Below are 24,039 nucleotides of genomic sequence, written 5' to 3'. Positions count from 1 at the left end.
AATGTCCAGCGCCTAAACCCAATAGATATTTGTGGAATAAACGAACAAATGCGCCTGAAAGTAAGAAAGGTGCGCCTAGCTCTGGTGGATACCCGGGGTCTGGCGAGCCGGGAGGGAAACCTAGCAGGGCCTCCCTTGATTGCTCCCTCACCTGACAAAGACCCCACGCCCTGTCACGTGCCTCGCGTGGGCCAAAGGGCTCCCGCTCTCGTGAAGTCACCAGGGATAGTCACGTGCCGCCTCGAGGCCCCGCCCCTGCACTGACCTCATGGCCCCTCCTCTGACCGCATGGTTCCACCCCTCGCTGTGACGCCACGGGCCTCGGCCCTGCTCCAAAGTCTACCCGCCTCCTTCTGACAGACGCGCGACTGCAAGCTGCGGAGGCGACTGTTCGTGCTGCTGCGGCCGCCGCGGCGACGGTGAGTCGCCTCGACCATTCTAGACGGCTTCCCGCGGAGACTCCTGGGAGCAGGGCTGGGTACTGGCGGCCAGTGCGGGGACGGGTAAGACCTCGTACCGCGCAGCCCCCTCCCTGCCCCCGCCTGCGGCGCCCGCGCGGTGCACGCCGGGCACTGTGGTCCCGCTGGCCCGCGGAGCGCGTTTCGGGCACCCGGACGGACTACATCTCCCAGAGGCGTTTGGGCGGACGGGGGGGTGGTGTGTGCGCAAAGCCCCGCGGGGCTGAGGGTCTTATCCTCCGAGCGCTCGGACCCGGGCTGTCTCGGCGTTCGCTCAGCCTGGGGCTGCCGGCCTCTCGAGGTAAAGGGACCACGGGGGCGGCGCAGCGGGCCGGTCGCCTCCTCCCAGGATGCTGATGCGATCCAGAGCAGCCTTGGGGTTTTGACGTCGTACCGTCGCTGGGTTGGCCAGCCACCCGCGGGGCTGCGGTGACAGCTTAGCCAGGCTTCGGCAGGCGGGGGGCTCGGTGCCCCGAGGGCTGCCGGTCCGCTCGTCGGATCCCGCTATCACGCCTCCCACATCCTCTGCAGGGAAGGTTGGGGAAGTACCATCCCCGGTCTTCCGCAGGGGCTGTTTCCTCAAGGAGGGGGGGTCGGGAGGAGGGTCCCGGCGCCAAAGAAGCTTCTGCTGAGCTCCGTGGTGACCTTGGCAGGCCAGGCGGGCCCTGCGCGGCTCTCCCTCCCCCGCCCGCCCTGGTTTGCCTACATCTGTAAATCTCTGCGCCCGCTCTCGACCGCACACGCCGGTGCCGGGGGTGGAGGCAGTGACTTGGCCTATCTTTGGGCCCCACCTCATACCATCGAGGACTTTGGTGTAGTTGAACTCACGGCGTCATGCGAACCCGGGTTTGGGCACTTGACTTATTTAAGGGTATGCGTGTTTTTGCTTTCCTCTAAATGTTCCCAGGAGGCCTTTCAACAGGTGTCAGGTAAGGAGCAAGAGGCTATAAGTTTCTCCAGTTATGGGCCTAAGATCCTCTGCATCAGAGACATCGGGGCCCTCGTTAAAAGGGCCGATTCCGGGGACCCACCCCCAGAGGTTCAGATGTAGCAGTTATGAGATGTGCCCCAGGAGTTTACTTAATAAGTTCCACAGATAATTCTCGGGCTCATTTGGGGTTGAGAACCTTGGTCTTAGTGTGAGGAGGATGGAAGACCTTGAGCATAGCGTTTATACCAGCTTCATGTGTGTCCTGTGGGCTGCTGGGCAGGGCAGTGCCTAGCAAGTGTGACCTTGCTCCTCCTTGCTTTGTTTCTTCCCTCAGGGCTGATCTAAGAGTCTGGTGGGGAGAGGCACGCCAGCTCTGCCTTGCCCTCTGCCAAACGTTTAATTATGAAAAGTTTCAAACGTACAGGAAAGTTGAAGAAATTCTACAGTGAATGCCACCTAGAAAGTCCAAAATTTTATTGTACTTTATCACAAATCTAACCATCCAGCAGTCCATCTGATTATTTTGTTTTTATGTGTGTCGGAGTAAGTTGCAGATATCGGTCTATTCCCCCCTAAATAGTTAAACATACATATTATTAATTAGTCTTAGAATTCTTGTTTTTTAACTGACTGCATATTTGAGAGTCATTCTCTCTGTCTCTCATCCCTGAGGAGCTGAGGACTTTGGAGGTTTTTCTATAGGATGGGCCTCTGGAACCAAGAAAGAGCTTTATATGTGCTCTTGCAAAGATTTGAAAACAGCAGGCCATGGTTCTAGAATCACCCTAAGAGCAAAAACATGGACTGTGTGACATAGAATGATACTTCAGGGAACAAAATTGTTTTGAGGGGGAACTGATGGGATGTGTCCCGATGGCCAGGTCGCCCCACATATTGCGTTGGCAGGGACTGATGTAAGTCGTCAGCTTGCAAGCCATTCCTATAAGCTTTCCCTGTTTGAATCTGCTGGTTTGGTGTGTTTTCTAAAGCCCTAAGGGCACAGGGCTTCGTAGCCCAGTGAACAAGTTCTGAGTCCCTTGGGCCCAGGTACTTTATTCCATAGCCACAGATACTAACCCTGACCCTCTTCAGTGGTCTGAAGGGGAGTGAAGAGACAGGTCCTGTGAAAATTCGTCTCCACTTTCAGAAACACTATTCAAAGGGCACGAACGTATTTGTACTCATATAGGACACAGGGAAGTGTGGCAGTTAAAGTCATGGCATCTTATATTGATGTCTCTACCCTTACGAGGAGGAAGGCAGTTGTGCCAGTGAGAAGGCAGCATGCAGTGGGAGCTCGGCCCTTAGTGGGGAGGAGAGAGGAGGAGAGCCAGGCTGGCAGTGGTGGCATGAGGCTTATTGTGCCCCACAAAGGGACTTGGAAGTGGAGTGCACAGAATGGAAATGTGCCAGTTTCTATGATCCCACAAAGGTCTTCGTTCTCTCTTCTCTGCATAGTCAGGACTCTCCCAGACACATCTCCCCTGGAGGTGGTAGAGGCTGCAATGCAACTTAGTGCTGCAAAGGACAGGGGGCACCTGGCCTGGGACCTGTGGCAGGCAGAGCCTCTCGCCCTGAGAGGGCCCTGCAGACCACGCTAGAGGCCTTTCTGTCGCTTCCAAGCTGTGTGACAAGTCATTTGCCCTTCCAGACCCTCAATTGCTGCATCTGTGGTAGGTGAGGAGCAACACCCAGATGAAGGTCTGTCTCTGCTGTAAGCACTGAGAAGATTAGGGGCCCCTAATATTAGACGGAAGACAGCACGAAACCATGTAGTGCAGGGTAAGGAAGGCCAATGACGTTCTGATTCTTTCCATGAAAGCAGTTGTGATGTGTTTTTGGTAATGTTTGATCATTTTTCTAGAAAACATTTCTCATCACCTTTTTGGTACTCCTGATCTGTGGCTGCTGTGAGCTCCTGCGTGGTCTGTCCACTGGGTGATCCAGACCATCAATTCTTACCACGAGGAGGTGTCCAGTAAAAATTGTGAAGGTGCTGGATACATAATGTGTTCAATAAGTGTTGATTCAGTCTAAACTCAGATCTGTTTCAGTGTCTGTGCTTTTCCTTCAAGGAGAAACAGAGGCCAGGAAAGGTGGAAGTAGGTAGGGAATGGCGGAAGGGTCTCCCTGGGTGGGGCTTGAGGAGAATTCTAACCTGTTATTACTTCAGGAAGACGTGAAACGGTTGTCACAGTTCTAATTAACATTAAGAGCAATAGTCTTAAAAGTTGGGGAAACAGCAGGGAATGAAGTTTTGTCTGCAGTGTGTGCCTTTTGTATGTGCTTTGTTCCCACCAGACAGAACTCTCACCTGTGTTTTGTCATTGCATGCAGTGTCAGCTCTGCAGATGCAGCTCAGGCACCTCTGAGTCTCACGGCTGAGGAAGCAGCCAGAATACCAAATGACGTGTCCAGGGTTGCCAAATAATGGCAGAGCAGAGCCCCAAACCCAGCTCTCCTGAGACAGCAGGGTTGAAGGGAAATGGGGGCTCCCCCGGCCCCCTTGTGCAAACTGCTCCCTGGACTCGACAGTAACTCAAGAAAGGGTTTCTTTTCTTGTCTGGATTTTTGGCACTCTCATCGGGAAGCCAGCACACTGCTTCTCGGCTGAGGCTGTGCTCTGGCCCAGTGGCTGTGGGTTAGGGACAGCATGGGAAGCCTTCCCTCACCGACCTGCTTATTCAACACACCTGTGCCAGGGACTGAGCTGGGTCCCAGGAAAATGAGGGGGAGAGTTCCAGTGTTCTCCAGTGGGGTGACAAGAGTGAGGGACAGAGGATCCCCACCGCAGGGAATTACACGAGAGGCTCCATCTTCTGGAAAGAGGGTTTGGAGGCTAAAGGAAGGGTCGGTGGAAAGGTTCTTTGGTTGGGGCGGGATTTGGTTTGTTTGGGAAAGGGCGAGTTACACTCTTGGGTAGAGAGATCTGGAACACACGGCCAAGTCCAGACTTTTCCCCTTGAACCTTGACCAGTAAACCTTGACCTTGAACCTTGACCAGTAGATGAGTTCTGAGAGCTTTGTGAACCATGGCATTCGCAAGGCTTGCTGACAGGTCAGATTTTAAGGGGCAGAGACAATTCTGGAACATCTCTCAGACGTCCATCTTGGGGACAGGGGTACTGCTAACTGAAGCAGGGCCTGTGGGCTGGGGGACAGAGCTCCTGCCAGGGAGTATCAGCCAGGCTGTGTTATCATCCAACTGGTCAGCTGATATTTGATGTACTGCCTGGGGCTGTGGAGAGACTGGCCCCAAACACCACCCCTGCCCTCTGGGAGCTGCCGGTCTACCTGGGGAGGCTGGGCCTTTGACCACAGTTCTTTCCCCCTTTCTCCTAGTGACTCTTGCTCCAGTTTTGGAACCCCTGCCCACCTCCTTGCAGGGCCTACCTAGGGCCCACCTGGTCCCTGAAGCCTTCCCAGGGCCCCCACCCACAGACCACCCTCTCTCTCACCTGGAGCACCTGTTGTCACGTATTCTCATTTGGGTTTTGCTGAGTATCTTTTGCAAAATTTTTTCAAGTGTGAGCTGGCTTTCCAGCTGGATCTGCAGCTGCCTGAGGGCAGGGACCAGGGAGGTGAGTGACCTCTGTAGAGGGCCTATGAGATGTTGACTGAATGAAAGAGTCAGGAATCAAGTCTTTTCAAACAGGTAGTCACTTGAAAGAAAGAATAAGCAAAAAAACTTGGGTAGTGATGGCTCTGCTGAATAAAATTGGCTAATCCCAGAGCTAGAGGAATTCTGTGTTGCTCACGTGACCACTTCTCAGCTCTGGCACTCGGGGCAGGCCTCGGTTTCTGTCCCCATGGAGGCAAGCTTAGGTGAGCTCAGGTCACCTGTCTACCTGCTTTGCCTGGGGAGTACGGGGGCCACACGGGGGCCCATTTCTCTGTGGTCCCAGTCACACTGGCCAAAAAGAACCTGTGCCCGCCAGAGGTGGGGGCCAAGCACTGTAGGGTTCAGGACTCTCAGGGACCCACGTTAGTGCCCAGGCACAGCACGGGAAGCCCTCCATCTCACTCCTGCCCCAACTCTGCCCAGCTGCCTGCCCAGCCACGGGCGTGTGGACATGCTCCAGGCCTCTGCGCGGAACTGCACTTCCCCTGGGCCTTTCCCCAGCCGTGTACATGGCTCGTGGCTCTCGCCTCACCTCTGTCCTGTTTTGCCTGAAGGTCCCCCACTCAGAGAAGCCCTCGCTTCCCTGCTCCTCCTTCCTCCGTGGTACGCCTCACTGGCTGACATACAATGTATTTTACTAGTTTCTGTGTTTTACAGCCCCTCTCCCACTGGATTGTGACATGAAAACTGCTGTTTCCCCCATCTTCAGGGCCTAGATGCGTGCTGGCTGTTTGTGTGTTGAATAAAATCATGTATGTGTCTGCCCTTCAGCTGTCCCATCTCTCTACTGGCTGGTAAAGCCTTGAGGTGTAGGGCCCGTGGTCTGTGTGTGCTCCATCCTCCCTGGGGCGGGGAACACAGATCTGCGTAGAGTTGAATTCCCTAGTGAACATGCAGTGGTCAGGGCTGCAGTCAGCCAGCAGGGCAGAGGCCTCCGGTCCTGGTGCCCTGTGGAGGCCTTGGGTGGCACCAGGGGAGGCATGCAGGAGCCCTTGTTCTGTTCCAGGAGAAAGGGAGGGACTGGTCAGCTCACTTCACTTGTTTCTCCTTTTGTCCTGGGTACAGTGAAATCCATGTACGCTCACACAATGGCATTCCACTACGTGAAGCACTTTGTTGGGTGTTCAAGATTCTGCTTAAGCAAAATTTTGAGAAACATTTTGGAAAATGTGTGAGATAAGAGATGGGGCTGAGCCAGCTGCAGTGGGAAGGAGCACTGGTTTGAGACTCGACTCTTGTCTGAGCAGCTGGGCCAGGCTCCCTGTCAGGGAGCAGCCGGAGGGCAGGCGCGGCCATCTTGCCCACTGTTAAATGCAGCACGGCGCCCAGGCCTGCCTTCGTGGTGCTTAGTAATGTCTGAAGACCAAACGTATGTCAGCTGAGACCTTGGACTTGGTGATCCCTAGAGACACTTGTGGCCTGAAAGGTGGCCTCTAGATGTACGAAACATAGAGAAATACGCACAGGGCCGAAAATAAGGCAACCCCAGATACAGCGTGAGCTCTCATTTCCTCAAAGAGAAGATCCAAAATAATTCTGTCCCAAATGGCACAAGCCAGCTCTGTGGGTCAGATGTCCATTTAGAGTGATATGAATTTACTTCAACTTCCATATACTGTTTCATGGAGTGTAATTTCACATGCTGATTAGATTTGTTACCCACTCAGGTTTCCCAGGGCACTTTTCCGGCTCTTTCCCTTCCCCTTTGTGGACATCGTGTCCTTGTCCTGGACGCTAGCTCCTCTGGATTGTCAGTGTCAGTCGTGTGAGTGCCCCTTGCTACACGTAGGGGCGTTTCCACTGGAGAGTATCCCTGTACTGTTGTGTGTTCTTGGTTTTTTTCGTCAGTTCTGTACGCAGCTTACCGTGTGCCCCTTCACAGGGTGTTTACGGCACATCTAAGCATTGCAATTGTGAGGTCCTACCCCAGGAATAATTACTGGTCTGCTAGGTGTCTGCTGGCTTTGGGCTTCTTTCTTTTCACTGATTCCATCCAAGTGACCTCTAGAAGCGTGCCACACTGGACTGACTGCAGCTGCTGTTCTTCACCCAGCAGTGCTTAGTGTAAAAGAATTGAGACACTGCCTGCAACAGGAGGGACTTAAATGATGCAGAGGCGCTCCCTCCTTGTGCTCACGGAAAATGAGCAGTACCTACGGGACTCGGAGTTCATGAGGGCAGAAAGGCAAAGCCATTCTCTTGGGAGCATAGAGGTTCCCCCACCCCCAACGGAATGGGGGGACTTGGGCAAGGCTCAGCTGCAGGCTGAGTTCCTCTCCTGGGCCAGCAAGGCCAGCAGGCCTTTGTGTCCAAAATAAGACTCTTACAGCTGAATGGGGACCTTGTAGTGGCCACGTGGCTTGGCTGCACTTAAGGCCCTAGAGCTTTTTCCTGGATCAAGATGGTGTATCTTGATCTCAGATAACCAGTTAAAGTAGAGTCAATCCAAAGACTGTCCATTTGTGTCAGCTCGCGTAGGTGGTGTAGTGGTGAGCATAGCTGCCTTCCATTTTGTGTCAGCTCAACAAAGGCAGAGTTAAGGAGTTTTTCTTTTCAGGGTTCCACTTTGATTGCCTAAGGGATGGTTCTTTAGATTCAGTGCATTTCTAAAATTAGTCAGCCTTCTGGTTACCAAGCCCTGCCTGTCCAGCAGGTGCAGATGACTTGTTTATCCACTCGTGGTTGCAGCTGCATCTGTTTTCGGCCCTTTGCTCCTCATCCTCCTCCTGTCTGTACTTCCTTCTTCTGTGTCAACGGTAAAACATGCAGAATCCAAGCTCCTGAGCTTGGTCCTGCCTGGGAGGCGGCTCAGAGGGCAGGAGGAGACCTGTGTTCCCAGCGCCAGCTCCAGCTAGTGACCTCGGTCAAGCCCTGTGATGCTGTCCGTCTCAGTTCTGTCATGTGTCTATTGGGATTTTCTCACCTGCCTCCTCTGCCAGGTGACTTCCTGCTGGCTCTCCAGGCAGCGTCTCTGAGGCTAGAACTACCTTGGATGGCCTTTATGTCCCAGCTTCACAGGTCTAGACCCTCAATTTTACTGGAGCACTGGGAAGTGACTTGGTATAGAGAACTGACTTGTGTTACCAAATTCCTACAAAACTGAAGCAAAGACCACTCCAACTCATGAGAGGGGAACAGCCCAGTCCTTGGGTTTGCTCCTTGGAGCATTTCTTTCCCTACAGACAGAACTAGATTATGGTCAGAGGCACCTTTTCTGGACTGAGGAGGAATATACAGAAATATAACACACTTACAGTGAGCATTTTGAGGAAGGAACCAACCAAAGGAGCTGCCTACCCTATAAAAACTAGAAACTACACAGAAATAAAAAGTTTCTGTATATGTGTGTCTGTGTGTGTGTGTGTGTGTGTGTGTGTGTGTGTGTGTAAACAAATCATCCAAAATCTCACTATCCAGAAAAAACCACCCTTAACATTTGGTGTGTAATCTACATGTAAATACACACGTCTCTCTGAGACGGGATCGCACTGTACATGCTATGTGGTGCTCTATCAAGTCCATCTTCCTATGTCAGTAAAGGTAGATCCACATCATTTTGAGGGAGTGAATATAGTTACATCGTATATGTTAACCAGATGGGTAACTAGTCCCTTTGGTTGAACATCAAAACGTTGATATATAGAAACATTTTTACATGTGAACCTTTGCTCATGTGTTCATTTATTTCTAGGACAAATGCCTTGAAATGGAATTAATGTGTTAAAAAGAATGTACAGGAGTGAGATTGTCCTCCAGAAAAGTTGCATGAACCCACTCTGCTGTGGCCCAGGTGCCCTTGCCTCTGTCACGGGGAGTCAGAGTGGTTTGCCACGGCTCTGACCAGAATTCAGCATGATGTAAATTGTGCGTTTATGATTGTCATCATCATCACAGTTCCTAGAAGCCTTACTACTTTTTAGCTTAGAACCATTCTTTGAGTCCTGTCTGCCTTTTGATTTGGCTTCTGATTAAGAGCAACCAGTGTATTCTCTTTTCTGTTTTATTGTATACTTCCTTTTCCCACACTCTGCTTGCGTCTCCATAAATACAGCTATTTGTATTTATGCAAACCATGATTTGTGTTTATTGAACACTATGTGACAGGCTCTGAGCTGCGTGCTCTTCATCCATGACCTCATTTACGCCTCATCACAACTCGGTGGGTCAAGGACGGCTGCTGCCATTTCACAGATGAGAAAACTGAGACTCTGGAACATTAGGTGGCCAAATGGGTGGGACCTAGTGCCTGGGTGCCAGCAGGTGAGGAGTCTGCCCTTCCTGCTTGGCCTGTGACATCAGGACTCAAGCCTCCCCGGGGAAGGGCGTAGGCTGTGGTATTTGGGGCCATTGGCTTAGGCTGATGTATCAGCTCTGTTGAGCCATGATACTCATCAGGGAGAAGAGTGTAGGGCTGGGTGGGAGGAGAGCAGCCAGATGGGAGAACCAGATCTACTTTCTGGTCCTTTCCATGTCTTTAGCTTGTTTTGAAGTGTTTAGAATTCCCAAGTAATCAGATACACCCAGGTTCGAGAGTTAAAATAAATGGTTTGCAGCCACCAGTGATGCTATCTGAGGGAGGGATTGTCTCTCTTGTCCTGCCTGCATCTTTAAGGACAATGGAAAAGGGGCTGAGTTCAGGATTTCCAGTCCACCAGGGCTGAACTTGGCCTCCTAGGGGCCTGCTCGGCAAGGCATTGTGAGCTAGAAGAAGCCAAGGCATGGGGAAGTCCTAATGGGAGCTTTTCAATGATGGACCATTTGTTTACATACCTTCAGGCCCAAGGAGCACTATTTATTTTTAATGGTACTTGTTTTCCTTTCTTGTTAATAACTAACTGGAAATTTACCAATCACAAGTAGATTCTGGCTACCTTGGATTTGAGAATTACTGGAAAACTAGCTTCTCTGTTTCTCTTTGATATTGAGGTCTGGCTGCATTTACTAGGAAACTCACAGTAACCCCAGGGAAAACAAGTTAGTTTGTTTCTCTCTCACTACAAGATAGGTGAGAGAAGTGGTCCATTCAGTGCTGGAATGGTGGTATCTCCATGGTCATCCAGGGCCTGGGCACCTTCAGTTGTCCTTAGCATGGCTTCCATTCCCAAGGTCACCTCATGGTCAAGCATGGCTGCTAGGGCTGTGACATCCATCTTCCTGGCAGCAGGCAGGAGGAGGGCCTGAGGACATGGGCTCCATCTCCCTGCCGAGGTGGCTCCCTTTTAGCACCTTCCAACAAGAACATATGTCACTCTACTGTGACTCATTTGCCAGAACTTAGCCACATGGTCACATGACTGTAAGAAGGGCTGAGAACATCTTAGCAAAGATACTGCTGCCCTGAATAAAAATGGAGTTCTGTGGTCCAGGTGGGGAAACCGAGGCATGGAGAGATTATATAGGGTCATACAATCCATCGGTGGCGCTCTTCAAATTTTACTGCCGGTCTAGAAAGGAAGTCAGTATCTTTGTTCCTGAAGGCTGAGTTGAGGGGGTGGTGCATGGGGTGGGGGGTGGCTGCTCAGAGGAGAAGGGCTGGGGTGCTGCTGTGGGCTGCGTGGCCTGAGGTCCTTATCCTGCCTACTGGCCCAGGTCCTCTGTGGGGATCTGAGGTCTGTGCGCTGCAGGGCAGCCCCTGCACCTCGTACCTCTGAAACAGTCCTGAGGCTCGATGGCTCCAGGCTGCTGTCTGGCCACCCACACCGGGCGCAGCCTCCTTCCTGAGGCCTTGTGACTCACTGTCCTGCCACTGTCCTGTCCTCTCCTTTGCCTGCTAGTCTCATTGACCCCACCTCCTCCCCCCGGCTTACTTGGAGAGTTGCTCCCTGACCCCCGGAACGGGTCTGATCTTTCCGTACTTTCTTGTACACCACTGGTTTCACTGTGTACTTAGGTTTGGTGTTTCTGGTGTGTATTTGACTCCTGTCTCCCCCACTCAGTTGTGAGCTTCTGGAAGGCAGGGACCGAGCCGCTCACTCCCTGACACTTCCCAGCCTGTGCCCAGCGCAAAGTAGCGCAAACACAATGATCAGCACCAACAGACGGTTGGTTATTCCCAGAGGAAGTGCCGTCCCCCTCCAAGGGCCTCTGTTAAGTGGCCACCAAACAGACTGTCCTTAAGCCCACCCCTGGGAACTTGGGAGAACAGGACGGTACGTGGAGTCGCCCAGGGAGTCAGTGGCCATCCCTGGTGAATAAGCCCCCAGCCACAGGGACGCCTCACGCTGCCTGGTCCTTCATGGTCCACGCAGCCTCTACAGTGGGCAGGCGGGGTGTGGACGATGTGGGCCAGGCCCCCTTGCTCAGCAGGGGCTGAGTGTGCTCCCCTTCCCCCATCCTCTGGGTGGGCCCTAGGGGACCCCCCCAGGGCACTTGGCTTTCACCCCGGGCCTTCACCCTTTCTGGAGCAGTGGGCGCCTCCTTGGTTCAGCAGATGCAAGGCTGTGGGCAAGGCGGAAAGCTGCCTTTCAGTTTCCCCAGCAAAGCCCAAAGCCCCCTCTGGCCAGACGCCTGGAACCTGCCTCCTGGGGACAGAGGAGCCCCTCTGAGGCCAGCTGGCATCCTGGTGCAATGGCTGCCGGAGGGTGGGGGGTGACTTCCTCTGGCGGGAGGCAGTGGGCAGGCCAGCCTGGCTGTGGGAAACTCGGCCCTGCAGCTGCTGCCACTAGGGTCTCGGGTGGATGCCAGGGTCTGGGCAGAGTGCCCTTCCCGGGGCATTGTAGCCCATGGAGCTCCAGGGCAGTCGCCTGGAAGGAGCGATGGCCCTTTAGAATGATTGCTGGTACCTCTTCCTTTCCAGAACTTGTCTTAGGGGCTCACAGAGCAGTTGGCCGCCACTTGGCCATGCTGCAGTGACCTCTTCTGGGCTGAGCCGCTCAGGCTGGGCTTGATTACGAGTACCCCGGGATCCTGGGGGAATGCACACCAGGATCCCCGCTCCTGTGGGAGCGGAAGCTGCCATAGCAGAGGCATCAGTGCCTGTTTTGTTTTCCTTCCCGTTGGAAGTTGTTCACAATAATTGACCACAATAGCAGGTGCCATTTATTCAGTGTTCTTGTGTGCTCGGTCTCAAGCTACTGCTCTGGGTGTTTTGCTTATTACGCTGTTTATTATAAAACTAGCTCCAACCCTGAGAGGTAGGCATGATTATCCCCATTTACAAACAAGAAACTGAGGCTCAGTGAGGTCACACAGCTGGAAAGTGGTGGAGCTGAGTCTGAACTAGTCTGATGCCTCCTTAAAGCCTTGCACGTTACAGCAAGCATGTTCCTCGGGTGGGGCCTCAGTGTGATAAACAGCTCAGAGACTCACTGGCGCAGTCCACTCTCGGTCCTGGGACTCTTGGTCCCTCTGGCCCTGACCATGCTCTGCCTGCAGGTACCCTCTTACCGGCTTGGGGGTTCCTCTAGCCTGGCAGCTCTCAAAAGGTGATGTGCAGTCTCCTGGAGGCTTCCTGAGACCTTCCAGGGGCTGAAGGTCAGAACTATGTTTATAAGGACACCAAGACGTTATTGGTTATATTGCCTTTTTCATTGTGTTGGCATTAGCATTGGCGGTGCAACAGTAGCAGAACTTAGCTCTGCTCCAGGTGTGGCACCCAGCTGTGCTAGTCATTGTTGTGGTTGTGTTCATGCCAGTTTCATTTAAGAAAAAGCAGTAAAAATTACTGAGTTTATTATCTGGACCCTTGAGTACACATTTTTTTAATGTTTTGTGTTGTGATGAAAGGACGCACATGAAGCATGCTGGAGACCTCAAGGGGAAGCATGTGTGCAGCTGTTTGAGCTGTGAGCTGAACTAGCGTTTTCATGGAGCTCCATATTTATTTAAAACAACAACTGACACACAGACTATGGTTATTCAGACTTAGGGATTTAGCAGACATTTTCTTGAAAATGAACAAAGTGCGCCTGCTAATTCAAGGAAAACAACTGACCTTTTATTTTTGTATAAGTTGCCAATGATAAATTTGTTACTGTTTCTAATGATAAGATTTGAGCTTTCAAGTGAAAATGTCAGAATTTTGGAAAACTTGTATCTGCCACCGTGAGGTTGACAGCTTCCCAGTAGTTAAAGACTTTTCTGAGGGGGTTGGTGGTGATAGTAACAATGTGATTTTTTGGAGGGAGGCATATCTTATAATGAGATGTGTTAACATTGCTAGATCTACATAATCAGGGCTCATAATCGTGGACCATTATTTTCCAAATGACCTATGCATGCTGTTATAAAACGGGGCATGTGTAAAAGATCCATTCCAAATACAAGGTAGCCCAATGATTTTCAATATAATAGGAAAAGTTTGTTGTTAAAGATTCAGATTCCATATTGCAACTAACCTTTAAGAAGCTACTACCACCTGTCAGGTTTGGGTGTAGTGTTGAAGAATATCCACAATTAGCTGAGAAGACTATTCAGATACCTTTCCCTTTTCCAGCTACTTACTGTGGGAGGCTGGATTTTCTCATACTTTAACCAAAACATCACAACAGATTGGATGGAGAAGAAGATATGAGCATCCAGCTGCCTTCTCTTAAGCCAGACTTTTTTATTTTATTGAAGTATAGTTGATTTACAATGTTGTGTTAATTTCTGCTATACAACAGTTTCAGTTATACATATATATTAATTATATTAATTCTTTTTCATATTCTTTTCTATTATGGTTTATGACAGGATATTGAATATAGTTCCCCATGCCATACAGCAGGACCTTGTTGTTGATCCATCCTTTATATAATAGTTTGCATCTGCTAATCCCAAACTCTCAGTCCTTCCCTCCCCACCCCCGCCCCCACCCTGCTTGGCAACCACAAGTGTTCTCTATGTCTATGAGTCTGTGTTTCATAGGTAAGTTCATTTGTGTCATATTTTAGGTTCCACATATAATTGATATCATATAGTGTTTGTCTTTCTATTTGACTTAGTATGATAATCTCTAGGTCCTTCCATGTTGCTGCAAATGGCATTATTTCATTTTTTAAAAAAATTTAATTTATTTTTGGCTGCATTGGGACTTCGTTGCTGTGCACAGGCTTTCTCTAGTTGTGGCGAGTGGGGACTACTCTTCATTGCGGTGCACGGGCTTCTCATTGTGGTGGCTTCTCTTCTTGAAGAGCACAAGCTCTAGGTGTGCAGGCTTTAGTAGTGTGGCACGTGGGCTCAGTAGTTGTGGCTTGCAGGCTCTAGAGCACAGGCTCAGTAGTTGTGGCAAGCGGGCTTAGTTGCTCCGTGGCATGTGCGATCTTCCCGGACCAGGGCTCGAACCTGTGTACCCTGCATTGGCAGGCAGGTTCTTAACCACTGCGCCACCAGGGAAGTTCCTCATTCTTTTTTATGGCTGAGTAATATTCCATTGTGTATATGTACCACATCTTCTTTATCCATTCATCTGCTGATGGACATTTAGGTTGTTTCCATGTCTTGGCTGTTGTGAATAGTGCTATGAACATAGGCGTGCATGTATTGTTTTGAATTATAGTTTTGTCCAGATATATACCCACGAATGGAATTGCTGGATCATATGGCAGTTCTATTTTTTGTTTTTTGAGGAACCTCCGTATTATTTTCCATAGTGGCTGCACCAATTTACATTCCCACCAGCAGTGTAGGAGGGCTCCCTTTTCTCCACATCCTCTCTAGCATTTGTTATTTATAGACTTTTTAACGATAAGCCAGACTTTAAAGGGTTTGCAAAAATGTAAAACAATGTCCATCTTCTTATTAAATTTGTTTTGGAAAGTAGTTATTTTAAAATTTTATTTATGTTAACATGTAATAAGTTAATCTTTTTAATGAATAAATACTTTTAACAATTCCTTATTTTTTATTTCTAGTAAGGTAAGTATTGATATATATAACTCACATAATCTTTTTGGAGTCCTCAATAATTGAGTGTAAAGGGGTTCTGAGACCAAAAAGTTTGAGAACCGCTGCTCTAGCAGACCCTGGGGGAAAACTGATGTCAGAAAGTCCTCCTTCTGGGTGCGTCCTCTCCCTTCATCTCTGTCTTGTCCCCCACATCTGTCCTCAATCCTCCAGGAACCTGCACTCATGTACAGATGCGTCTCAGCTCCACACTGCCCTCCCTGCCCTCCCAGTCCTCCTCCAGAAGGCAGTGTGGGTATGTTTCCTCAGCAGAGACTGTCTGGGGTGGGGGGACCGGGGACAGGGTTGGCACCCCCATGGTGGTGTGCAGGACAGCTTAGACTGACTGCAGAATGGAGTTTGCAGCAGCGGCTGAGCCAGTGAGGGGTGTATCCTGCTGGCCCGGGCCCAGGCCCTCCCAGCTCCCCCGGGGAGCCACCTGGGCCACCTCAGGCTGCTGCCAGTTGGTCAGGCTCTGGCCCTGGATCAACAGCAGCGCTCTCCACAGGGCACAGTGAGTAGCTGGGAGCAGAGCAGAACGCCAGAGCCGTTTCCCAGGGCCGGGAGGTCTTGTGCTTTTAACTCCACTAGGGGACATGGGGAGACCTGGCTTTGCAGAAAGTGCCCAGCCCTGTGTCCTACCCCAGAGGCCCAGTGCCTGCTGCTCTGGGGAAGGTGAGATGAGATTGCAGCAGGGAGTGGGTCCAAAGACAGACAGACGTGGAGACAGGCTTCATCTCACTTTAGGGTGACCGGAATAATTCCCTCCTACATAAGAGCACAGGGGGTGCTAGACTGTGTTGGTTGTGGGGGCAGAGGCCAGATGTGGCTTTTAAGTGGCCCCATTCCATCCCCTGGTGGAACAGGGTGCAGGCCCTCCCTCTCCTCTTTCCCATGTAGGGGATGATGGTCCCAGAGCTTCTGAACACCCCCTTGTCCCTTGGTCCGTCCTTGGCTCCTGAGGAAGCTGTGGGCTCATGGCGTGGATCAGAGTCCCAACAGCGCCTTCTCAGCTTGCCAGCCACGCGCCCCACGCTGCCTCCCTGCCCTGTGGCCAAAGTCAAGACATTCCTTTCAGGCTAGGCCTCAACCTGAAAATGCAGTGGAGGGGACACTGATCTCCTTTGTCAGTTCCATCTTCGGGGCCCCGTGACAGGTGCCCTAGGAATCCAGCCTCTGCCGTGCACACATTTCCAGCTCCTGCTTAGTTCCAGCCCAGACTTCAGCTTTTTGAAAGTGCTCTGTCTCCCAAGGCCGGTGGCTTCTAAAGTAGGAGCCGTCAGGGCTGGGGCAGCAGCACTTTGCTTTCATCCAGGGTGAAGTGGAAATTCCCCAGCATCCCCAAAACTGCCAGAAATCAGGTAAGCAGGAATTTAAGGCTCCTTAAATAGGAAATCCATGAAGCCTGTGGCAGAGTAGAGTCAGCTCCCAGGTCTTGGGCACCCTGCTCTGCACCTTACACCCACGTGCTGCTGGGGTCAGCGCCTTGGCTGACCAGCTGCTAAGCGGTCAGCTGGATCTCTAGCTCTCTTCTCAGAGAATCTGTATTTTATCAGTACTATGACTGGGTAATACCTCTGCATCCACCAAGTCCAGAGGGCATAAAGGGGTGTCCTGTGTAACGTCCTCTGGGCCCCCTGGGAGCTCCTGTTTGGTTTATGATAGACTCGTGACGGCTTTCAGACAACTCTTGTTTCTTCACAGTCTGTAGTACAATATCTAAACAGGAGGCTGAGAGGCCTGTCTCGGGGTTCAGGGGCTGCACGTTGGCTTCACCAAGCTCCCAGGATCATGGGCCTCCCTCTCCTCTGTTGGGAACTTGCTGCCCTTCCTGAGCCTCTTTTAACGGATGCTCCAGCACCTGCCCAACAGTGAAGTTGCCGGGGCTGTGATATCAGATTCCACGCTTGCACTTGTAGCTTAACTTGAGCAGTGTGCATTTTTATTGGAAAACTGTTCTTTTGGACATGTGCCTTTTTTTTTTTTAAGATTATTGCATTCTTGAGGTTTTTGATTACACCTTGGACAATGTAGTTTTGTGGGAACACACACATTTGATTTTATATTGGGAAGCACTAGGGGAACTGGAGTTTGAATTCCTGAAATCTTCATGAGCCATTTTTCAGAAACCTCTCTTGCGTATTGGAGGGGCCTGCCCCCCAGTCTCTGCCACAGTTCAGGAAGGCAGCTGCATCGTGGGTGTAGGTGTGGAGGGGAGGAGAGGAGACAGGAGCAGCTGGGCCGTGGTGTAGTCCGGGCCTGGAGTGTAATGAGTGTCCTGCAGCAGTGCCTGCTCTAGGTTCTGCTGGACACCAGGGGAGGCCTCTGCCCTGTGTGCAGGGCTTATGCCATCATTATGATGGTGGGATTCCAGAGTGAATTCTTGCGCTCTAGATGATGGAATTAGATCCAGAGATTTTGGTGACAAGGCAGGCCACGCCTGCATCCTCTGAAGTGTGTGTGTGTGTGTGCCTGCTCCCCAGACATGGAGGGGCTAGTTCCTCCCTCTTAAACCCAAAGGTGCTCAAGCGCCTTGCCAAGCACAGTGCAGCTCTTCCCGGCCTGCTTAGCGACCCAGGACCCGCCAGTTTCCTGGTAAGCCACCCCCACAGGCATCCCTGATGGGTGGAGCATGGCAGTTTGCAGCAGGTGCCAGCCCAGGTTCTAACAGACTCAGCATATTAGAATTTTCTGCAGACTCGAGTCAAGCTCCTTAAGGAAAGCTGCCTTTTTCTCGCATCGGGGTGGCTGTGGCCACTGGCAGTGGCCTGGGCAAGGGACCTCAGGCCCAGCATGCACAGCCAGTGCCCCTGGACAGGGACCTTCTATGACGTCCTCTAGAGGCTCTGCTGTTTACTGTTCTTGACCCTGTGCTATGAGGAGTCACCTGCAGGTGGAGGTGGAAGAGTCACACCAGGGTCCTAGGCTTGGCTCAGCCTCTAATAAGCCATGGGACCTCAGACAGGTCCTGTCTTTCCTTGGCCTCCATGTCTTCAAAGGATAATTATAAGCAGCAACTCACAAGAGCTGGCATATAATTGATAAGCATTTGGGAAGATGTCCTCCCTCTTAGTGATCAAAGAAGTAAACATAACCAAGTGTCATCTTAACATTACAAATCATAATAACAGTAGTATTCAGAGTTTGCACTGTAAATCAGCATCATCCTTCACAGAAGGCATAAAATGTCCATATCCTTAGACCTAATAATCTCACTTCTGACAGGTTTAGCCCAAGGAAATAATCCAAGAAAGGGAAAGAGCATTAGCCAAAGGTGTTCCAGTCTTTTATGAAATAAGGAGCATTCTAAATGCTTTAATAGGGATTGGTCATGTAAACAGTGATGGGCCCATTTTTGGAAATATTAAAATCTATGGTCATGGAGTCTTGCAAGATGGAGTAAATATATGTGACACAGTGTTAAAAGGATTTAAAACTTTGTCACAATGGCAACTATATAAAAATACAGGTGCCTATACATACAGACTGGCAGGGACATGCTGAGACTGGCTGCATTAGGGTGATAATGTTGGGCAATTTTGTTTTCTTTCAGTTTAATAGGTTTTACTGACATACAATAATCCACATACCATACGATTTCCCCATTTAAAGTGTGCAATTCGGGGACTTCCCTGCTGGTCCAGTGGTTAAGACTCTGTGCTTCCAATGCAGGGGGCACAGGTTTAATCCCTGGTCAGGGAGCTAAGATTCCGCATGCCGCAGGGCGTGGCAAAAAATTAAAATATTTTAAATAATTGTGTGCAATTAAGTGGTTTTTAGTATATTCACAGAATTGTGCAACCATCATTACAGTTTTACAATATTTTCATCATCCCTAAAGGAACTCCGTAATTGCTGTTCTATGGCCAGCCCCCCAAACCCCTGGAAACCACGAATCTGCTTTCTGCCCCTATGGATTTACCTGTTCCAGACATTTTATATACGGAATCATATAATATGTGGTCCTTTATGTCTGGCTTCTTTCACTGAGCATAATGTTTTCAAGGGTCATCCAGGTTGTAGCTGTGTCAGTACTTCATCTCTTTTCATGGCTGAATTAATATTCTACTGTATGGAAATATATATATGTTTATATCCAGTTTGTTTATCCATTTATCAGTTGATGGACACTTGAGTTGTTTACACTTTTTAGCTGTTATGAATAATTCTGCTATGAACATTCTTGTACTAGTTTTTGTATGGGCATGAGTTTTCAATTCTTTTGGGTATATACCTAGGAGCAGAATTGCTGGGTCATGTGGTAACTCTATTTTAACCTTTTGAAGAACTGCCAGACTGTTTTCCAGAGCGGCTACACCAGCAATGTGGGGGGTTCCAGTTTCTCTACATGATACTTGTTATTGTTCTTTTCATTTTAGCCATCCAAGTGGGTAGGAAATGGTACCTTGTAGTTTGGATTTGCATTTTCCTTTTCGCTAACCATGTTCAGGTTCTTTTCATGTGCTTATTGGGCATTTGTTTATCTTTGGAGAAATGTATGTTCAGATCCTTTTGCCCATTTAAAAAAATTGGGTTATCTTTTTTGTTAATGAATTAGAAGAGTTCTTTATATATTCTAAATGGTACAGGTCCCTGAAAAGATACATTATTTGTAAAAATTTTCCTCCACTGTGTGGGTTGTCTTCCCACTTTCTTGATGGTATCCTTAGAAGCACAAGTTTTAAATTTTGATGAAATCAGTTGTATCTTTTTTCACTTTTGTTGCTTGGACTCAGTTCCTCTGGCCCTGCCACTAATGTGTTAAATTTAATATTTAAACCTACTGACTCCAGGCTCCCTCTCCCCTGGCAGGATTGTTTGGGGCCCTCCATCCCCACATGGTTCTGAACTTAACACTGATGGGCTCTAGGAGGGAGCTATACTAGGAGACTTGCTTTCACTGTATATATTTTTTATACTGTTTAGTTTTTTTTTCTAGTTCATATTATATCAGTTTTAAAATGCTTTAAAATGCTACTAATTTTTAGCCTTTTATGCTGCTGAATAGAGTGAAGGAAGTGTCTTACTAAAGGACACAGAATGCAGACTCAGGGGCGGGAGGATGGCCTGCTTCCCCTGCTTCTCCCCCAGTACCCAGCAGCAGGTGCTCAGTGGACCTTGTGAAGGAAATGACCAACACTACCTCCTTCCTTCTCGCCCCATCCACTCCCCGATCAAAACAGCGCTGCTGCTGTGGGGAGAAGCCCTTGGTTCTGATTCCTTCCCACAGGGCATGTAGACATGAGGGGGCTGCTGTGGGCCTGGTGGGGAGTGGACAGAGGACTGGCCGTGGCCCTGAGGAGACAGCAGCTGTGGGGAAGGGAAGCGGGGGCTGAGGAGTGGGCAGGGACACAGGATGGCGCTGAGCTGGGCAGCGGGGGAGACACCAGACATACAGTGCCGAGGGAGTGTGGCTGCGTGGGGCCAGGTGCCCAGGGCTGCCGCTGCTGAGGGCGCTACCTGTTCTCCCCCTGAAACAGCTCCCCAGAACCCTGTGTGTCTGCCCAGGCCGGCAGTAGAAGGAGCCTCACCTGCCTATCTCCTCTGAGTACCTGGGATTGGAGGTATAAAAACTCTCCCAGACCCCCTCCCACAAGCAGGCCACAGTGCCCTGGCGTGGAGGCCAGCCTGGTGCTCCCTAAGTTGGAGGGGAGGAGAGGACCAGTGACCAGACTGCCCTGTGAGAAGCCCTAGATTAGGTTCCCAAGCTGCTGGGTTCTGTCCCCTTTCCAGGGCCACCCGACTGTCTGGCTTTCACAAAGGTGACCCCTGAAGCTGGTAGTTTCTGGAGGTTGGAGGATGGTGGCTCTGGGCTGGGTTACCTAAGCAATGGTGGGGCGTCTCCAGGGCCTACAGGGAGCCCAGTCTGCTCTCTCTCGAAGGAATTGGTCCCAGCCCATCACAAGTGTGGAGATTTATGGGGAGGGGAGTGAAAGGTGACCTGAGCCCCGGAGCAGGGGACACCTGCAGGAGCCACAGGAGGCCCTTTGTGCTTGGGCTCAGCAGGGGCGGCTCTGAGGATGACCACACACCTTGCGCTGCAGCCCCTCATCACAGACCAGTGCCTGACTGGCGGTGGGGGGCTGAGGGGGGCGGGCTGGGAGCATACTTTGCATCTCAGTTTGTCCTCCAGGGTCCAGGAGAAGCAGCAAAGATGTCGAACGAGCCGCCCCCTCCTTACCCTGGGGGCCCCACAGCCCCCCTTCTGGAGGAGAAAAGTGGAGCTCCACCCACCCCAGGTAGGGTTCAGCGCTTGATTGCTGTCTCCTGCCCTTTCCAGCTGCTAGGAGCTGGTGCCTGGAGCAGCCCTCCGCTGATGGCTGGAGCCGTCTGAGCTTCCTCTCCCTGTCTCTCTGTGTCACTCTCTGTCCAGGCCGCACCTCCCCAGCTGTGATGCAGCCCCCACCGGGCATGTCACTGCCCCCTGCAGACATTGGCCCCCCACCCTATGAGCCGCCGGGTCACCCAATGCCCCAGCCTAGCTTCATCCCCCCACATGTGAATGCAGACAGCACCTACATGCCTCCAGGTAAGCTGGAAAGGAATCCGCTTAGCCCAGCACTCAGCATGTCACCTGGGTTGCCAGCCAGCCTTTGCTGCGGGCGGGTAGTCTGTCTGTGTGGGTGTTTAAGGGTGGGGGGCTGATCGTGGGTCTGGACGGTGGACATGGGAAGGTGCCCTAAAACATGGTACAGGTTCTGTGGGCCAGAGGTGTCCCGGGCCCTGCAAGGGGAGGGCTGGCTCCTGGAGGTGCTGCCAGGAACCTGAGTCCATGGTGGAGGCCTGGGATCCTGCTCACCCAGCAGCTCTTCAGAGAGACTACACAGGCTGGAGAATCAGGCCCTGGTCAGGTGGGCTGGCCCCTGGCACCACAGTGCAAGACCTGATGCTGGTGGGGAGGAGATGCTGATGAGAGACAAGGCTTTCCCTCCTGTGGTCAAGGTCCTTGAGCACAGCTCAGTCCCCTGTGTGTCAGAGGCAAGGGAGCCAATGCATCAAGCTAAGATTGAGGAGAGGTTAGACCTTGTTCCCAGCTCTCTGCCCTATCTGGCTGGGCCAAGTAGCTTCTCTGTCTTGGTCCCCATGGGACAGGGAGCAGGAAAGGTTGGGAGAATGTCGATGGTTACTTTGGCCCAGGGCCTGGTCCCCAAGGCTTCATCCTATGTCCTTGGGTGCTGGGGGCCTCAGGGCTTTGTGCTCACCTCTCACATGGGGCAGGTGGCAAGGCAGTGATCTGTCTTTGCTCCATCTTCCATGTCATTCCAGGTTTCTACCCTCCTCCAGGCCCCCATCCACCCATGGGCTACTACCCACCAGGGCCCTACCCACCAGGGCCTTACCCTGGCCCTGGGGGCCATACGGCCACGGTCCTGGTCCCTTCAGGGGCTGCCACTACAGTGACAGTGCTGCAGGGAGAGATCTTTGAGGGTGCGCCCGTGCAGACGGTGTGTCCCCACTGCCAGCAGGCCATCACCACCAAGATCTCCTACGAGATTGGCCTGATGAACTTCGTGCTGGGCTTCTTCTGCTGCTTCATGGGGTAGGTGGTATAGCGCTTGCTGGGTGGGGAGGCTGAGCGCACCCACCACCACGCTGGAGTAGGCCCCGGTCCTCGGCGCCTTTTCTTCAGGCCTCCCTGTCTCTCCCCATCTCCGATTCAGGTGTGACCTGGGCTGCTGCTTGATCCCCTGCCTCATCAACGACTTCAAGGATGTGACGCACACGTGCCCCAGCTGCAAAGCCTACATCTACACGTACAAGCGCCTCTGCTAACGGAGCCGGGACTGGACTCCCCACTGTCAGTCTGGCCCCCTGTGCTTTGCTCCCCGCGCTCAGTGGCTCGCTTCCCTGCTCCCACTTGGGGGTGGAAGCTGTTCCACCAGTCCGTCCCCTGGAAGTCTTGTCCTCTTCACCTTGCCCTTCCCTGAGCATCTGACTCTTTTGGCAAAAATTCTGTTGGATTTTAGGCCAAGGGTCAGCAAGTGGCAGGGGGATGGCACTGAGCTTGTGTGCTGCTGGTTTGCTTGGTGTTTGTGATCAGAAAGATAAGCAGGGAATGATCTCTCTCACATGGTCTCCCTGCTGGGGTCTCTTCTTGCATTTCTGAACCAGGTACAGGTTCGGTCCTGGGTCTTCCTGGGACCAAAAGCAGCCAGAGCAGTGGCTGGTTCCCTAGACCTGGGGCCTGCACTGGGGCCTAGCCTGTAGCCACAGTAGTCATTTCTGATCTGCTGGGCTGAGAGTGGGGGATGGACCCAGGCAGGCCTGAGTTTGTTTTTGAAGTGCTAGAGGCAGGTATGATGGTCAGAAGGAATGACTCTGGCCCTCAGAACTCAGGAACTCTTAACAGTGCCCAGAAGCCACCTGGGATAATGTGGACACTGGCACACCTGCAGGCCATGGGGTAAGAGATTGGGCCCTAGCTTGCCAAGAAGGGACTCTCCTCTGGCCCCTGCCCAGCTCCCTTTCCAGCCACACCTCTGTGAACCCTGGTCTTTGCTAGGGCCAGAAGGAATGCCCAGGAGCCTAGCCCATCTGTGTATATCATGTCCTTGCTGCATGTGGGCACAACCCCTGTGGGGTGTGTCGCAGCTGGGACTAGAGGTGACAGAGAGGAGGGGCCTCCTTGCAGGCACACTCAGATCTGCAGTGCACATTCTCCACGGATCCTCTTCCCAGTAAGTGCTGCGCCCTTTGCCCTGGCTGGCTTGCTGTCACCTGTCACTGTGCTCGCTCCAACAGCAGGCACTGCAGCAGGAGCAGCTGCAGCACTGGACGGGGGACAGGCTGGGGATGAGAAAGGAGCAGCCACAAGTGGCACAAGTGCCCTGGTGGACACCAGCCCTGCCCTGGGCCTGAGCCCACACTGTCTATTTCCTGAATGGTTTGTCTGTGAACTTGCTCACGTGGACCACTGTATCCTGCTGCCGCCCCTCTCCTGGTCTCGCACTGCCACTGCATGGCCTCCTGTCACTGTGAATCGTGGCTGGTCTCAGTTTATAGTTTCTCATTAAATTGGCCCTTTCACTCCCCTGCCCGAGGCCTCTGCTCTCTTGCCTGGCTTCCTTTTGCGAGGGAAAGACGGTGGGGGGTTGAGTCCTCAGGGTGTCGGTGCTTATGCCAAACCGACTATCCAGGAACAACACTGCTATCTCAGTCCCTAA

The 24,039-nt window shown here is 51.7% G+C and overlaps 1 protein-coding gene across 1 annotated transcript; it reads left to right on the top strand.

The window, feature by feature from the left end:
* The first annotated feature begins 9,158 nt into the window (after window positions 1-9,158).
* Window positions 9,159-22,810, top strand: CDIP1 (cell death inducing p53 target 1). Its single transcript, XM_024759569.1, has 5 exons — window positions 9,159-9,271; window positions 21,009-21,114; window positions 21,249-21,404; window positions 22,142-22,415; window positions 22,537-22,810. The coding sequence occupies exons 1-5, from the start codon at window positions 9,203-9,205 to the stop codon at window positions 22,646-22,648; spliced, it is 717 nt and encodes a 238-aa protein (XP_024615337.1). The 5' UTR covers window positions 9,159-9,202; the 3' UTR covers window positions 22,649-22,810.
* Window positions 22,811-24,039: the final 1,229 nt, after the last annotated feature.

Source organism: Neophocaena asiaeorientalis, unplaced genomic scaffold, assembly GCF_003031525.2.
Source record: "Neophocaena asiaeorientalis asiaeorientalis breed wild unplaced genomic scaffold, Neophocaena_asiaeorientalis_V1.1 scaffold254, whole genome shotgun sequence".
Lineage (NCBI taxonomy): Eukaryota > Metazoa > Chordata > Mammalia > Artiodactyla > Phocoenidae > Neophocaena > Neophocaena asiaeorientalis.
This window is presented reverse-complemented; position numbering and strand designations above follow the sequence as displayed.